This window comes from Arachis ipaensis, chromosome B4 (genome assembly GCF_059453495.1).
Source record: "Arachis ipaensis isolate K30076 ecotype BB chromosome B4, ASM5945349v1, whole genome shotgun sequence".
Classification (NCBI taxonomy): domain Eukaryota; kingdom Viridiplantae; phylum Streptophyta; class Magnoliopsida; order Fabales; family Fabaceae; genus Arachis; species Arachis ipaensis.
The window spans coordinates 138,802,001-138,820,128 of NC_142439.1; the positions used below are offsets into that span (position 1 = coordinate 138,802,001).

General features: G+C 33.6%; 2 protein-coding genes across 2 annotated transcripts; both read right to left on the reverse strand.

Annotated features, from left to right (window-relative positions):
* Window positions 1-11,085: 11,085 nt before the first annotated feature.
* Window positions 11,086-14,465, reverse strand: LOC107635184 (phosphoglycolate phosphatase 1A, chloroplastic). Its single transcript, XM_016338577.3, has 10 exons — window positions 14,030-14,465; window positions 13,198-13,265; window positions 13,002-13,094; window positions 12,836-12,907; window positions 12,624-12,695; window positions 12,399-12,458; window positions 12,264-12,316; window positions 12,043-12,140; window positions 11,788-11,887; window positions 11,086-11,517 (listed from the first exon to the last, which is right to left on the reverse strand). The coding sequence occupies exons 1-10, from the start codon at window positions 14,307-14,309 to the stop codon at window positions 11,307-11,309; spliced, it is 1,107 nt and encodes a 368-aa protein (XP_016194063.1). The 5' UTR covers window positions 14,310-14,465; the 3' UTR covers window positions 11,086-11,306.
* Window positions 14,466-16,556: 2,091 nt separating this feature from the next.
* LOC107635186 (uncharacterized) lies at window positions 16,557-17,613 on the reverse strand. The gene has a single exon (XM_016338578.3). It carries the CDS (start codon window positions 17,419-17,421, stop codon window positions 16,849-16,851), a length of 573 nt encoding a protein of 190 aa, XP_016194064.1. The 5' UTR covers window positions 17,422-17,613; the 3' UTR covers window positions 16,557-16,848.
* Between the last annotated feature and the right edge of the window lie 515 nt (window positions 17,614-18,128).

The following is an 18,128-nucleotide window of genomic DNA, read 5'->3' on the forward strand; positions in this document are numbered from 1 at the left end:
TGCTTGTGACCTGACTTCATTGCATCCTTATTTGAGCATAAGCTATATTGGTTTATCTTTATTTGACAATAGTTCTCTCTTCTACCGGCTCTTATTTTGATTTGTAGAAGAATTAATTTGTCCTTTTTACCTTGGTTTCTTTAATGATTGTGTGCTGACTCCCTTCCTTATTTAGAATTTGCACTTGAAGTCATATTTTAGTTCTTACTTCTGTTTGTCATTCATTAAAGCTTTCCTCATATTTCATCAAATGATTAGCCTCAAAATTTTCAAAAACAGGAATCAAATATGTTGATCTCTGGGTGGCCTCTTTTATTCTTTTCATGAACATATTTGGTAGCTCCAAACTAGTAAATTACTATGAGAGCTTAGTGTGTGTATATATATATATATATATATATATATATATATATATATATATATATTTGTCAGGGACTATACAAGTTTATACTCTTCTTAGAACTCATTTTGCTAGAAACTTACTACTTAGAAATAGAGATTGAAAGCCAATGTTGTAAGAATAGTTTGGGAGAGCTTTTCGTATAAGATCTACTGAACAAAAATTGGGTACATATGCTCAAAAGGATCAATTTTCAAATTCTGCTCAACAGAGTTCCCATCCCTTATTGTCATGGATTAAGAGGCTAAATGGCTAATACTTCATAATTTTGAAACTTCCAAGTATTCATAAACATTAATCCAATTCAGTTTTTTATGCTAGAATTTTAAAGTACTTGCCATATCATATCTTTGATTTACATAATACATTAATAATAAATGTTTTAAGAATTTGTTAGACAGCTCTTGAAAGGGTGACTATGAGGCTGCACTTGAGCACTATGTTCTTGCAAGCATGGCTATGTCAGCAAATGGCCATGAAGTAGATGTTGCCACCATTGATTTGTGATTCAAAGGGTTGAAGCTTTTGAAGAAGGCTTTGAAGATATATGGTAATGCACCTGGACAACAAAGCACTGTTACAGGGATTGAGGCACAGATGGGGGTAATGTATTACATGCTAGGGAACTATGCTGATTCCTATAACATCTAGGGAACTATGCTAGGGGTAATGTATTACATGCTAGGGAACTATGCTAGGTAAGACTTGTAAGTCAAAAAGAATTAATTCGTACCATTTTTAACTAAATAATTAATTACAAAAATAATCAAATCTAGTATAATAGAATAATCAAAATTTTGATAATAAAATAATTAAATCTATTTATAGTAGTATAATAGAAAAATTATATGACAAATATGTATTTTTGTACAGATATTAATTGGTAATGATGGAAAATTTTTAAGTGTGCCATTACTTTATTATGACACTGGTATGTCAATATATGAAAAGTTTTTAAGTGTGCCATTACTTTATTGTGACACTGGTATGTCAAATACAGTCCGGTCGAAATTAAAACTTTTGTCGTGTTGTGTGCGGTGAATTACTATAAACTTTTCTTGAGTTTTGCTTAAAAGACCAATTTGATAATTATGTTGCAATAACTGTTGAGCAATGAGAACAAAATTAAAAAGTTGTTGAAGTCGAATTTATAGTGCAGTAGGATATAAACGTCTCCCGGGCTCCGTTCAAATGTCATGGGCTACGGGGCTGGGCTTAGCGAGGCTGTGAATAATACAACCCAATCATGCAATGAAACTCTATTTATTGGCATAACTTTAATTCGTTATATATATATATATATATGGATAAATATTATTAAATTTTAAAATTATACACACTTATTTTTAATAAAATTCTCAAGTCATTATCATTATATATTCAATAATAGAGTCGTACTAAGTTAATTTATTTGAAATCAAATTTATGAAATAAAAAAAATTTTAAATACTAATATTTTTTAAAAGTTATAATATGTACAAAACATAAATTTAATTTTAAAATATTATATTTTTATTAAAAAGTATAAATAATATTATGTAAGAAGAAAACTAAAATTGTCTAGAATGTATTATTAATTTAATTATAAAAAAGAGTTAGCGAATAATATTTTAGAGCATGTAAAAAGATAAACCTATTAAATATTAACATATAAAAAGTGCCAATAAACATGAAACAAAAGAATAACAGATTTGGTCTTAATGAGTAGGTTGAACTAAAGGCATTTTGAATGAAAAGGGGTTAAAGCGAATTAAATTCAAGTATGAATTATATTATAATTTATTATATATTAATTATAATAAAACAGTTACAAATATAATAAATACTACATCTACTATTTTATAATTTAAAAATATATAATTGAATTATTATAGCAGTATGTAATAATATAAAATTTATTCATTTTATGGATTTTTTATTTTAATAAATTAAATAAATGTAATATTTATCAAAATAAATATTTTTTAGAGAATTTACTGATTTAAATTCCCTTGCTATATCTCGTTTACACTGTGAACAAAATATGACACGTCAGCGTGACACGTGTATATCTCGTTTACAGTGTAAACGAGATATGGCCCGTGCGCGTCTATATATAGAAGTCGTTTATAGCCGACTTTCGGGCCCCAGTTTGACTTTGTCAACATCTTTCTTCCCTCTTTTAACCCTTTCTGACTATACCTTTGACCCAAACGGTGATGGCGCGCTAAGTGGGGAATGACGGGGACATAAATAGGCTGAACGAGACAACACATTACGCCGGGGCAGCCGACTTCGAGGTTAGTTTCGTTATGGTTGTTAAATTTAATGATGTTGCCATTGTTAGAGTAGTCATGAAGATCTGGAACGTTGGTAAATGAGTTAGGAGTTAGGTCTGTAGGCTTAATTTAGAACTCTATCCACTTGTGTTAGGTTGGTATGAGATAAATATTATTAGTTTGGAACTCTGTTATTCCTGTGCTATGTTGTTAGTATTTATAAATTTAATGCCATTACAGTATAACACGGTTTACATTAATAAATTTTGATATTTTTATTTTATTAGAAATTTAAGACTTATTTTTTTGTATTATATTATTTAATTTGTAATAAAAGTAATGATAAAAATAATTAATCTTGAGACTTTTGAGAGATAAATATTATCAAAAGTAAAATTAATTTTTTAAAATGTTAAAAAATAATTTATAACTTATAATTGATTTTATATAATTTAAATATTATTTTTGGTTGTCATTATTCAGAGGCCTTGCCTTCTACTGCCCCGACGAGTGAGCCATACTTTACCTCCACCGGACGCCATCATCCCGTATCTGGCTGAGGCCGGATTCGGCGACACCGTGCCCCTCAGGGATTTTACTTTTGACAATTCCCTGATTTCGACACTGGTGGAGCGATGGCGTCCAGAGACGCACACGTTTTATCTCCCGTGGGGTGAGGTCATTATCACCCTGCAGGATGTGGCGTACCACTTAGGCCTACGCGACGGTAACCCCGTCGGGGGGTGCCTCTGTGACTTTGGTAGGTGGTACCATACGGAGACGTGGGCGTTGGTGGAGCAGCTCCTCGGTGCCAGGCTTCCCGCGGCAGCACAGCAGGCGGTGCAGAGGATGGAGTCGTTCACCCTGAAGCTTGTGTGGCTACGGGATCGTGTCCGCCAGATGTCCCAGACAAACGATCCCGAGACCCTCCGACAGTACCCCAAGTGTTATATCATGTTACTAATCGGAGGGTATCTGATGACCGACAAGTCCAACAATCTGGTGCACCTTCATTGGCTACCGTTGCTCCGGGACTTTGCGGAGTGTAGAGCGTTTTCCTGGGGCTCGGCTGTGCTGACCTGGACGTATCAGTCCCTTTCTTTGGCGGCTCAGCAGGGCATAATGGATATCGCTGGCTGCACTCCGTTGTTGATGTCCTGGATTTATCATAGATTTTTCCAGTGGTGTCCACCAGATAGAGGCGTCTATCAGTATCCACTGGCTGCGAGGTGAGAAATGTCTTTTTATGTATTTGAGTTAAATAATTTTGTTAAATCTTTTGGTATGTTACTTAATGAACCCTTTATGCTCTCCTTCGATGTGTTAGGTTGGTTGGATTGTGATAGTGACTTGGCACAGCCGTTAGCACTGGAATCGGGTGAGGTGGAGGCAGCACATGGCGCGCACAGCCCCTGCAGGTGTCTCCAGCACAAACTCATCCTCATCGCCACCATCGGAAGACTCATTGTTTCCACTGTCTGCCACGTAATCCTCGTCCGACTCCTCCTCACCCTCCTTTGCCTCATGCTCCGGAATCGCGACATGAATGGGCGGTGGTGCGAGAGGTTGGTCGTCCTGCACATAGGTTTCGTGTGTAGAACCCCCACTACCAACGTGACCCCCTCGGCGGACAGCTCCATTACCTGTTCACACATGATCCTCCCATGAATGTCGAACATCAGTCGCACATGCTCGTCCCCGTGAAGTCGGAATAGTCGAAGCCGGAAGACTCCATTTTCCATGGGTGCCAGCAACCTATACGCCACCCTTCCGATTTTTCTCACTTGTGTCCCACCAACCTTGCTCAATATCAAACTTTTCAAATCCGACAACGTCTTCACACGCTGAGTGCGAAACAATATCGGATCCTGACACTCAAATGTCACCCTGTTGTCGCCATTTCTCATTCGACAATTCGGATAAAGAAGCGCAACTATGAATGGATTGTTACTGGCCATTCAGCTTTGGTTTTGAGAGAAAAAGGAGACAAAGAAAGGATATGAAATATGTGTGAAAAATACTAAGGGTTACACATCCTTTTATAGATGCTGAATATTTGTCTTATATATATATCTCGTTTACACTTACGTGAAAAATCATTTCATTTATAGTATAAACGAGATATAGCAAGAGAATTTAAATCGGTAAATTCTCAAAAAATATTTATTTTATTTATTAAAATAAAAAATTCTTCATTTATGACATACATTTCTTAAATTTTTTCTTTTATTTGAGTTTTTATTGTATTAAATTATTTTAGATTGCAATTTTTGAAACATAATTAATGTTTTACTGAGAAAATAGAAAATAGAACAAAAAATGCCTTGCAACTAGTAAAGTTTTTTTTGGAGAAGTGCTGGTTTAATATTTGGTAAATTAAAAAATAATATTTTAACTATTTATTAATTTAAACTCTAATAATATAATATTTCATTGTAATTAATATCTAAATTAAACTACCACATTAAATAAATTAATATCAATTTTTTTTTGTCGGCAACAACAACAATAATAATGAATATTGTGTGAAGATTTTTAATTAATAAAAATTGAATTATGAGTAAAGTGTTATATATAATTTGTGGATTTGAGGAGGTGAAGAAATGAGATTTCTAAAAATTTCAGTAGCAAAATTAAAATTAAAACCCAAAAAAAAAAAGTCCATTTACACTTGTTTGCCAAAGGAAATAACCAAAAATAGGACAATACCTTCTAAAAATTAGAGGCAAAATCTTGATGCCCACTATACGAAGGTCTAGCCACTAATCAAACACGTCGATCCATTGCTCTACTAGCCATAGATGAGTTGTTTACTAGCTGCGCTCATGACCACGTTAACAGAGGACAAAATAAAAATTTTTCTGTTTCTTAATTCGCCTACCTACCGATACAACAGGTGAAGTACTCACTATAAGCTGTGGATCCACATAATCACGTCATGTGAATAATTTTTTTAGACATCAAAACCATCATCATATTTAATTGAAATCGTCTATCATTTAATTTTGTTTTCATTGACGAAAAATATTGAGTTGGTAACAAAATTTGATAAAATTTTTAATTTTTCCTTGGTTCTATTATCACTCTTTCTCTCTTTGAAAAATTCTTCTTCTTCACAGATAAAAATGGACTAATAGAGGATTATCACCATCAATCATGCAACATCACTATCAAGCCAAATGCATCTATTTTTTAGGGAGAAAGATTAAAATTTTAGCAACTAAATGATAATAAAAATTTATGAATGAACCAATTTTTTTATCCATAATCACTCACAAAAATCTCAAGAAGTGCTTGACAGAGTTCACTCGAATCACACAAGAGCATCTCCTATGTCAACAGAAAAGACCTCTACCTCTAAGAACACCACCACCACAATAAAGATGATAAAAAAAAGAACACAATTACCAGATTTCAACCTCAAAGAATTAACAGCAGTAACTGCCAATTACTACTATGAAAGAAGTTTAGGGCACTACAATGTTCTTCCTCAATAATTAGGTTTTCATAGTCTCATGCAATCTCGATCTTTCTTTTTTTTATATCTATCTTTTTTTTTGTCTATAAAAAATTCATTTTTGTAATTGTTGATGAAGAACAAGTTATATAATGAGAAGTTAAAGTGATGTCAGAATTGGAATAGAGTGAGAGGTTATGGCGGTGGAAATTGGGAGGAGTGTGGAGGGATTGGGAGAGGATGAGATTAGGATTTGTGATTAAAGAAAAATTAGAGATTTTATTAAATTTGTTGGCCAATTCAACATTTTCGGTCCATGAAAACTGAATCAACTGTTAGAGTATAATTTGGATCAATAAAGATAAGTTAGTAGTATCTATATTTATATAGCATATCTGTATATTTATTATAGGATTTTATATTTTTATTGTTTTGATTCTTCTTACACTTATATATACCCTTATACATTGTACCTTCGACTACACACTTAATAATACACTCTTCAAATTACTATCTTATTTCTAACATGGTATCAAGAATATAGGTTTTTTTTTTTTTCAATGACAATTAGTTCCTAGTTCTTATGTTTTGTCTCCTCTGACAGTTCTTTATCCTTGTTTTTCGATCCTTTTCCGATGTCTTGGTTCGTCATCATCTTCGTCTCGTTGTCACGATTTCAACGCCTCTCGAATCGTCGCCGAACGTGCCACCTGAAGTCCCCTGTCCGTTTGAGGTTCTCCTCCCTCCAGACATTTCCAGCGTCGTTGAATCCACGCCCACGATCGCGCCACGTGTCACGCTGCGACTCCTCCACGGATCCGTTGCTCGACCCATGACTCTGCCGATTCAACCCGACCCTCCTCACGACCCACGTGTCACCTCCTTGCCGCGTCAGTGCTGACGCGATCTCCTCCTCCTCTCACGCATTGCCACGTGGCCTTTCCTGCTGACATGGTAGATAGTGGGACCCTCCCTAAGATTTTTTGGTGAGCTCTTTTCGATTCTGTACTTCGTTTTCTCAATTTTTGCCCCGATTTTATAGTTTCTTCTCTCTTTCGCCTTTGTTTCTATTATGAAAAAATCATATGTCTTTGCTGCCACAGACAGAAAGGATAAATTCTGTCAGAATTGTAACCATTCTGGACACCTCTTCTCATACTATCCTTCTATTGAATGTCGCAAATGTAAGCAGAAAGTTCACATTAGCTACCATTGTCCAACACTATTCTGCCATTATTGCAAGCTCTTGGGACACTTGATTACTACCTGTCCTACTTGCCCACCACGTTCGGATCAAAACAAGTATCATTCTCGTTTCAACTACACTAATAAGAATATGTCTGCTTCTACTGCTGCTACTGCTACTGAATCCACTAACTCTACTTCTCTCAATCCACCTTTTGTTCTCCATCCAATATTGAGTCTCTTCTTAAGCTACTTCTATCATTTTCTGGTAATACCTCAACTACTATTTCCACTCATCTAGGTAATTCTAAATGGTATTTTGATTCTGGTTGCTTTAGTCACATGTCTCATTTGCGTCATCCTTTTTCATCTTTATCTACCACCACAAATGCACATTTTGTCAACACTGCTGATGGTTCCCTCTTGCATGAGACACATATGGGTTTTATTTCACAGTCCAATCTTCATCTTCCTGATACTTATTTTATTCCAAACTTACACTTTAATCTTATCTCTGTTGGTTAACTTGTTGAACTCAGTTTTGATGTCAATTTTTCAATTTCTGGTTATCGTGTTCAGGATCCTCGGATAGGACAGATCATCCGGACTGGACGTAAGGTTGGAAGGTTGTTTGAGCTCGAGAATCTTCATATTCATGTGTCAAATCTTTGTGCTGTTTCTTCTCCATCTATCCTTCACTTATGACATCATCGTCTTGACCACAGCTCCTTAGAAAAATTGCATTCTCTTGTGTCTAAGGGTGTTTTGGGTCAAGTTAATCATAAGTCTTTTGATTGCATCACTTGTCAAACTATCAAAAAATCTGCTTTATCTTTTCACAATAATTTCTCTCTTGCTTGCTCTTCTTTTGATCTTATCCACTCTGATGTTTGGGGTTCTGCTCCCACCGCTTTTATGGAAGGGGCTCGATACTTTGTAGTTTTCATTGATGATTATTCACGCTTTATTTGGGTTTATTTGATGACTAATCGCCATGAGCTACCTCATATTTATATTAACTTTGCCACTATAATTAAAACTCAGTTTTCCAAGGTCATTAAAATTTTTCGATGCGATAATGTTATGGAATACCATGACTCCAAACTTTTAACTTTTCTTGCTGAACATGGTACTTTGTCTGAGTTTTCTTTTTCTGATACGTCTCAACAAAATGGACGAGCTGAATGCAAACACTGTCACATTCTTGACTCTGTTCGTATAATGCTTATTTCTTCTTCGTGTCTTGAGCATACTTGGGGTGAAGCGGTCCTTACTGCTATCCATGTCATCAATCGACTCCCTTTTTCTGTCCTTGGTAATATTACTTCCTTTGAACTTCTTTATCATACTTCTCCAGATTACAGTTCTCTTCAAATTTTTGGTTGTGTCTGTTTTATTCTTCTTCAGCCTCATGGACATTTTAAACTTGAACCTTGGGTTCGCATGTGTTGTTTCCTTGGTTATGGCACTGAATACAAGGGTTATCATTGTTGGGATCTTCTTTCTAAACGTATTCATATATCTCGTCATGTTATATTTTGGGAACATCACATGTTTTCTAAGTTCTCCTCCTTTGATTCCATTCTTTCTACTCAGTCACCGTTCTTCACTAATGCCAATATTGATATTTTTTCTAGTGATGATTCTACAGGTTCTATCTCCAGTCAACCTCTCGAACTTTCTACTCTTCCGCCTTCTCACCTCCCGATGATTCTAGACCGGACGATGATCCTGCTCCTACTGTCATGCCTCCTCCCTCCAGGCGTTCTTCTAGGATAAGAAATTCACCAACTCATCTTCTTTATTATTATTATTTTTCTACTATTCTTCATCACCATAAACCTCAGTCATTCTGAGAAGCCTCTACAAATTCAATTTGGCAGCAAGCAATGTAGGAAGAAATCCAAGCACTTGAAAAAGTACACACTTGGGACTTGATTTATCCTCATTCTAATAATGAAATTGTGGATAGTAGATGGGTATATGAGATCAAGACTCGCTCTGATGGTTCTATTGACCGTTATAAAGCACGGTTGGTCGCTCAAGGATGTACGCAAGAGTATGGTATTGACTATGAAGAGACTTTCGCTCCTGTTACTTGTCTCATTTATGTTCACGCTCTCCTTGCCATTATTGCGGTCAAAAAATGGTCTCTTAGTCAGATGCATGTGAAGAATGCATTTCTTAATGAGGATTTAAAAAAGAAGGTCTATATAAAACCATCTCCAGGATATCCTTATCCTTCCAGCAAAGTTTGTCCCCTTCGCAAGACACTTTATGGTTTTAAACAAGCTCTTCGTGAATGGTTTGACAAGTTTAGCACCACTATATACAAATTCGGTTTCACTTGCAGCCCTTATGAGAATGCTCTCTTTATTCGTAAAAGTAAACGTAGAGTTATTTTTCTACTTTTGTATGTTGCTGACATGATCATTACTGGAGATGATGTTGATGGTATCCCTGATCTCAAAACCTCCCTTCACTATACTTTTGAGATGAAAGATCTTGGTTCTCTCAGTTATTTTTTAGTCTAGAAGTCATATCCACAGATGATGGTAGCTATCTCTCTAAAGCTAAATATGCTTCGGATCTTCTTGCTCGAGTTGGAATTACAGATAGTTGCACTGAGTCTACTCTTCTTGAGCCTAATGTTCAATTTACCCCTATGGGTGACACTGTTTTGGATAATCATATTCTCTATCGACAGTTGGTTGGAGGTCTCGTCTACTTGACTGTCACACGACCAGACATCGCCTATCCAGTTCATGTTCTTAGCCGGTTCTTGTCAACTCTTTGCATTCTTAGGCACTCTATTTCATTGTCTTCATTTTTCTGCCCATTCCTCTTTATTCTTTCAGGCATACTCAGATGCTGATTGGACTGGTGACACAACTGATCGTCATTCTACTACTGGTTATTGTTTGTTTCTTCGTAACTCTGTCATTTTCTGGCGAGCCAAGAAACAAATGCTCACTGCTCGATCAAGCACAAAAACTGAATTCCGTGCTCTCGCTGATACTACTATTGAGGTGGTCTCGATTTGTTTGCTTCTCGAAAACTTGGGTGCTCCTTAGTTGTCCCCGACTAATTTTTTGTGTGACAACCGCATTGCTATTCAGATTGCCCATAATGATTATTTTCCATTAACGCACCAAATACATTGAGATTGACTGTCACTTTGTTCAGCAACGTCTCTTTATTGATGCTGTTTGTCTCATAGCTGTTGAAATTCTGGATCAGATATATCTTCACGAAGGCTCATCATCCTACCCGTTTTCGAACTCTAATATCCAAGCAAAAAATGGTATCCTTAGCTCCCACTTGAATTTGAAGAGGATATTAAAGTATAATTAGGATCAATTAAAATTAGTTAATATCATCTATATTTATATAGCTTTTTTATATATTTATTATAGAATTTTATGCTTTTATTGTTTCGATTCTTCTAACATATATATATATATATATATATATATATATATATATATATATATATATATATATATATATATATATATATATAGTTATCATGATTACATTCTCTAAGAAATGCTGAAGATGAGTATAAGTAAAAATATATTTATTTAGTATATATAAAAAAAAAAGATGAATTCCAACATAATAAACCCCATCCCAGAATTCAAATGCGTGTCTAAAATTGGTTCTTTTAAGCTTGATGTGTGACAAAGAACAAGGTTTTAGACTTAGTTACGATTTTTTTCCTTTATCCAAAATAAAAAATTGAAAAGCTAAAATTTGAACAACAAACGATAATTAGATCCAAATTCCATAGAAAGTACTCAAAATATATAGATGTAATACTCCATCTTTAGTTGTTTTGCAAACAAATACAACTTCAATACTCTAAATATAGATGTAGTCTGATTCATCTTAGTATAATTAGATAAATTAATATAATATAAGAATAATATTCTAAAAGATATTGCCATTTCAAACCTTTTTTGTTGAGCACATGAATTTAGAGCGCGGAATTTTTCTAGTTGAATTATACTGCCGCAGCTTTGAGAGAGAGAAAATCAGAGATTTTGTTGGTGTAAAAGTCTGGTTGTATGGAATTGTTGGGACTTTGAAGAGTCTCCAGTGAGGTAACCCCTGAGAGGACAAGAAGAGTTTTGCAGCCGCCATTTTGCCCAAATAATATGTCAGTGTCCAATCTGTCTCCAACCATACATATCTGTGATTTTGCAATGCCGAATCTATTGTTCCATAGTAAGGTTACAACTCAGTCAAAGAAAAATTTATGATGTTGTAATTAACATGTAAAATTATATGCAGTATTGGAAGATAAGTTTAAGAAAGAATACATTGATATCATGTTGTAGAAGTAAATTTGTCAAATGTGGCGAAACAAAATATGTGATAGAATTTTAATTTATGTATGTATACCGCTTCAATCTTATAATATTATCCATGTCATGGATTATATCGCGCATCAATAGTATGAAATAAGGAAAAAGAAATCTTACTTGTTTGCTAAGTAGTCCATCATAAAAGTTGAGGGTTTTCCGACAACTAAAGGCTCACGTTGAGTAGATCCTCCAAGAGCACCAACCATAGAGCCCCCACCTGAAAACTCAAACTACAATTTTAAGCAATTATGTTGATCATAACAAATGTAACATAGCATGCTTAGATCAAGAAATATTGCTGTTTTAACTATAATATACAAAATTTTCGGAAACAAGATCAATAGAAGGAAAGAAGAAGAATAAAGTATAAACCTGCCCATTCCTGAGCATCTGTGAGATGTGTAACAGCATCTCGATTCGTAGCAATGAAGAGACACCCGGGGTTTTCGCGAATACAGAGTGTTCCATACCTTTACTCACAAAAGAGAAAAAAAAACACACTTATAAATGTAAGAATCACCTGCCACCACTAGTTAATTTGACTAAATACATATGAACTAGTTATGTTTCGTGGTCAATGTTTGAAATCTTACTGGATTTTGTAATAGTTGAAGTAACGATCAAACCCAACTACCACTGCACCAACCTGATAACAAACATAATCTTTTAATAAGAAGTCCTAATACTATCAAATGAAAAATAACAAATGAAGAAATGGAAGTACACACATCATGGTCGTGTTCCATTAAAAACCCTGGCTTCAACTCTATCTTTTTGTCACCGTCTTCCTAAAAGAGCAACATACAAAGAGGGAGAAAGAATGATAAACATCAATAATCACGATTGAAAAATATTCAATACATATATTAAATATTGAAAAATACAGTGTTGCATGTTATGATATGAAATCTGATTGACATTAAAGCTTTTTAATAATGGAACTAAATACATACTGGTCCACCAAGATATTGAAATCCAGCAAGTTCAAGCTCTTTTAAAATGCCATCTTCTCCAATGACATAAACCTGAATCATGCTTAATTATAAGTCCTTTATTTTCAACTTCATAAAAAAATCAAAAAAATATTCTTAGTTTGGACAAATTTAAAGAAGATTCTGTGAAATTTATTGTATTGAAATATGCAGTAGAAGGTGATATGCATTACCTTTTTATCTTTTGGGAAATCAATGGACTTCAGGTATGCAGCAGCTGCAAAAGATGAAGCAAAAATTTCCTCCTAAAAGGTAATTAAAATTATGATTATTTAAACTGGACATTGATTGAGAATTTCTATGTAAACAGGGAAAATTATGAAGAAAATGTGGACTAACCTCACTAACATCCAAGCCTAGTGTTTCAAACTTCTTTCCATATTGCTTCCTAGACTTTGTTGAGTTGTTGGTGACAAAAACTAACCTTTTTCCCTGGAGAAGTTAATCAAAAGCTCTATATCATGAATTAAAGAATAATTACTATTCACATTTTGCAATTGCAGGTAGAGGGCTAATGGCCACATTAATATACAACCTTTGATCGAAGCATGTCAAGTGTTTCAGGAACTCCTTCTATCAATTTATCACCTTTCCATATAACACCTACAAATTAAGTGTAAATGGAAAAGAAGTGAACATTTGAATGCAGTATTAGTAATTGGGAGGATAAACCATTTTTCTAATAATAAAAAGATGCGAAATATCAAGAATCTAACTCAACAAGAAGTAAAGTTCTTATATTTAAATTTTTTTTTCCTATTAAAGATGTGTTATTTGTACTCATTCTTATCTCATACATCTAGCTGACATGCAATAATGTTGTGTGACTGTGTGAGACTCATTCTATATCATTTTCACACTCTATTCAGCAATATAGAGACGAATTGAGTACACATAATATTCTTCTTTCTAAAGACCTATCCCAGTGTTTTGTCCAAATTTTAAACAAAAATAACATTTCAGATAGGATGATGCTACTGTACATTGTAACTTTCGATAAAGAGTGAAGAATGATTTCCTTTATAATAAAAAAATACCCAAAGAATCATGTACAATGGACATGTTCTCTATAAATTTAGTCAAAATCTTCATTTTTTACACAATTTTACTCTTCATCCAAGAAGCTCCCTTTCAACTAAATGTGTTCTGCAATTCTTTTCGCTCACAGTATTCTAATCACAAAATCAGCTCAACTCAAAATAATTTCTATTTACCCAATTGAGATATGCCGTATCTTTTTCATCTTTCCGTAAAACAAACAAGCATCAATTTAATTGCAGATAACTTGTTCGTAAAAATAACCAAAAAGAAACAACAGCAACTCATAATCAGAATCACTCAAGTGACAAAAGAAAAAGTGTTGCTACCATCACAATCGAAGATAAAAGTCTCGACGGAGTCAATGAGCTCATCCGCATTTTTCAAAGGTTGTGCTGCAGCGCGTGTAGTGAAACTCGTCATTCTTGAACGGTTAGAAGAAGAATAACTAGCCTTCCTTCTAGAATTATTCAAAGATAAAGGATTACAACACAATTTATAGCTTTTTGGAATTGATTGGAACCATAATGTACTATTATTACTTTTATGGGTTTGTGGGAGTGCAGTTACAACTGCACGGGTAGTTAGAACACTCTCAGTCCTAAGCATCTTCTGTTTAGTGTAAGTTCCTTTTTTTCCTTTTTTGGTTTAAGAACAATTTTTTGTGGTGTGGGTTCACCGACTAACTTAGATGGCATGTGTATGTAGATTGAGTTGGAACCTCTTGTTTTTGAGTGGCCATGATGTATGCACTTTATAGATCATATAATCTACTTCATGTATGGATGTTATTGTCTTGGACTTTTACTAATATAAAAAATTGACACCTATTCAGTGAAAGTTTTTTTAGTTGAATCATACAACTTGATATTGTAAGTTTTTTTTTTAATGAATTCAATAAAGTTGGATATCCCTAACAGTAATGTATCAAACAAGTCAAAAGTTCTATATAACAAGTAATTAATTTCTTACTACTCTATAGGTATTCATTTTTTTCACATAAACATTTTTTATATGTATTCATTTTCTCCTTCCATTAACATTCAAGTTTATTTTTTATTTATAATTACAATTTCAATCACTAATTAGTAATTAAAAACAAGGAGAGAAAAGACTGCAATATTTATATACTCAACAAAAATGTCTGAAATGAATAATATTTTTTAAAATATTATTCTTATATTATATTAATTTATGTAATTATACTAAGATGAATGTAACTGCATCTATATTTTGAAAACTCAAATTGTATTTGCTTGCAGAACAACTAAAGAGGGAGTACTACATCTATATATATGGAGTACTTTCTATTGAATTTAGATCTAGTTATTTTTTGTTGTTCAAATTTTATCTTTTTAATTTTTTATTTTGGATTGAAAAATCATATATAAAATCTTGTTAATAGTTAATATATGGTATTATTTAAAGTTTCTATAAGAATATATATTAAAAGTTAATATAGAATAAATTTTATTAATATTATTTAAAATGAGATATTTTAATATTAATAAATAAAATATTATATATTAATACCATAGTTAATATTATAACTCAAGTTTTAATAAAGCACGAACTGATTCATTTGTCATGATTGACTATTTTTATCTAAGTCTTACTTTTATGTGTGATTCTAAAAAGAAATAATTAATTCTGAATAAAATAATTTTAAATCTAAATTAATGTTTTCAAAGTTAGAAGAGTCTCACATAAAAATTAACTAAATCTGAAAACTTGACCAAACTTTATATAGATTTAAGTTAATTAAACACCTATTACCAATTTTGTAAGTATTATGTTCAAAATGTTTTATTACAGTGGAGTAATGTTTGACTCTTTATGTTACAAAACTCAAGTTCTTGGTATTTAATCAGTAACTTTAACTGCCTTTAGGTCTTGGAGCTTCCTATTTTGCCCAATCCATTGTTTGATTATGACATAATTGCTTCCATAGGTAGATATGCGAGAGTATTAAGAAAAATATTTGTAATTTGTGATCAAAGACATGAATGGTTGCCTCAATAAAAAAGAACTAAATGAATATCAGGTTTTTAATTAAAGGTATCAAACCCTTAAGAGATAGCTAACACAAATTAGGAATTTCAAAACGCAATCATAGGAGCTAATAAAAAATATCTATTTCATATTTTTGTTCACCTTCTCATAATGAAAGGAAAGCAAAGCAAGCTGATAAAAAATTATTTACATTGTAAAAAAGAAATCTGCAATATATCATTCTTTAAAATATCTATTAGTGGCTGCATTTATACCATTAACAATTGAGGATTCATTTAATAATAGGTAAATTACAGAACGCTTCAAAGAGTTTGATTACAATATACATATACACACTTCACATGTGTATTCTTCATGATGCTCATTTGAACTATGATTTTCCTCATTTGTTTGCCAGGCACGTGTATCTGTGTCCACGCGTCAAGCTTGAAAGAGCCAATCTTGGACACACGTCTGGATTCTGGGATGTAGGGGTTACTGTGTTGGAAGTTGGAACTCATCTTTTATATATATATATACTCCATCTTTGCTAATGTAAGAAGTATGAGAAATTTTTAGAAACATCCTTTTAATTTTTTGAAATACAATTTATGATCTCACTTGTTGAACAGAATTATTTTTCCTAGCCAAAAACTTGTAATATAGTGCCTTATGGTTGCCCTCTTACTCAAATTGTTGGAATTATTGAAATGGACTCTATTTTCAGTTTTGTCAGGACAAGATGACTTTTCTAGCAAAAAGAATAATCAATGAACTTGTTCATATTAAAAAAGATTTCTAAATATTCAAACCAAATGGAAGCACAAACTCAACCAACTATATAATATATATAGGCAAAAATGGTAATTCAATACTTGAATTCTCATACCAGCAATGATAAAAATAAATATATCCCACACCATTAATTACATTATGATAAGGATACTCACACTTTGACATACCAACCAAAAAAGATTATATCAAATCACAAGACACACCCTCATTCTATTATTGGAGAAAAAAGCATCAAATTCTCCAAAAAAAAAAAAACGAATTAATGAATAATACTAATCATATAATATAGAAGCACTAGAACAATAATAGGCACACCATTGCAGATTGCAATGTTATCACTTATCATCAATCAGTGACTTAATTAAACTTGGAAAGGCCATGGCCAATCCTTCAAATCCTCTTCATTCTGAACCTTATTACTCCTCACAGCAACAATGGCGCCACCATGATGATTCTCACCTTCAACATAATGATAGTACTTGAGGAAAAATGCAAGAGTCATAACCATCCATTCTAAGCAGAAAATCAAGATGCTAAGTCCACCAGCCAACTTGAGAATCACAGAACCATCCTCTTCTCTAACATAAGATTTCAACTGTCCAAGAAAATCAGAAGTTCTTGTGAAGACCAAGACAGAAACCGAGCCTTGGAATATGGCGGTGAGGACGGTGAAGATCATGTGGGCAGAGTACCATCGACTGATGCCAGCCGAGACGGCCGCGCAACCGGAGACAGCGCCGACGATGGTGAAGACGTGGAGGAGGATAAGGAAGAAGCCGCAAAGGGAAGGTAGGAGCCTGAGGGAGAGAGTGAGGAAGATGCAGCTGGAGGCTGCACCTAAGAGGATGTAGTTGCTGAAGAGGAAGGCCTTGTGGATGTGGTAGTGTTGTGGAGACACTGAACCATTGTTGTTGTTGTTCAATGAAATTCCCATTCTGGAAATGAATGAATGAAATGGAACTTTAAGACTAAGGTTGAATTGATGTTGTTGTTATTGAAGATTGAAGGATGAAGAAGAGTGAAGTTTTGTTTGTTGGAGTGAGTGAGTGATGGTGATTGTGTTAATATAATAAGGTTTTGGAGGCTAAACGGTCATATTTGTGTGCTGTGAAATGTGACCGTTGTTGGGATAAGGAGAAAAGAGCATCATGTTCATGTTTGTGTTGCAACGGATACATTGCTAACAGCTATTTTCTTTTTTGGTTTTTTGGGTTGGCACTTGGCATTGACTTTGTTAAGGATCCACTTTTTGGTGATTCAGAATTGTTTTCATTTGATTACTTAATTACTGCTAGCTTTTCCAGCTCATTATTTCTGAGTATTTTGAAGCTTTTCTCCTCTTTGCCATTGGTGTTTCTTTTGCATACAGAAGTTTCCATGGAATGATTTTCAAATGGGGCGAATTAAATTTTGAGTACACTACAAAATTTAGCCAAATTTAAGCTAGATTGAACAAGTGATTAATTCACTCATTCCGTTAAACAAGTGTCAATTATTCAAATTTCATCTTTTGTATTCAATAATCCATTGACAAATAACAAGTCGTTGAATAGAACTGAGATCCATGGCAAATTAATCAAGACTTGTTAGACGAATCTGTTCTGCTAGAAAACCAATTAGGAGAATAGCGAACTAAAACCA

What these genes read in the sequence shown, in the direction of transcription:
- LOC107635184 (XM_016338577.3), bottom strand. Translation starts at nt 14,309, where the DNA reads ATGCTTAGGACTGAGAGTGTTCTAACTACCCGTGCAGTTGTAACTGCA. An exon ending in TTGACATGCTTCGATCAAAG is followed by an intron (nt 13,095 to 13,197) that starts GTTGTATATTAA and finishes TAACTTCTCCAG; the next exon opens with GGAAAAAGGTTAGTTTTTGT. An exon ending in TTCAATATCTTGGTGGACCA is followed by an intron (nt 12,459 to 12,623) that starts GTATGTATTTAG and finishes TTGCTCTTTTAG; the next exon opens with GAAGACGGTGACAAAAAGAT.
- LOC107635186 (XM_016338578.3), bottom strand. Translation starts at nt 17,421, where the DNA reads ATGGGAATTTCATTGAACAACAACAACAATGGTTCAGTGTCTCCACAA.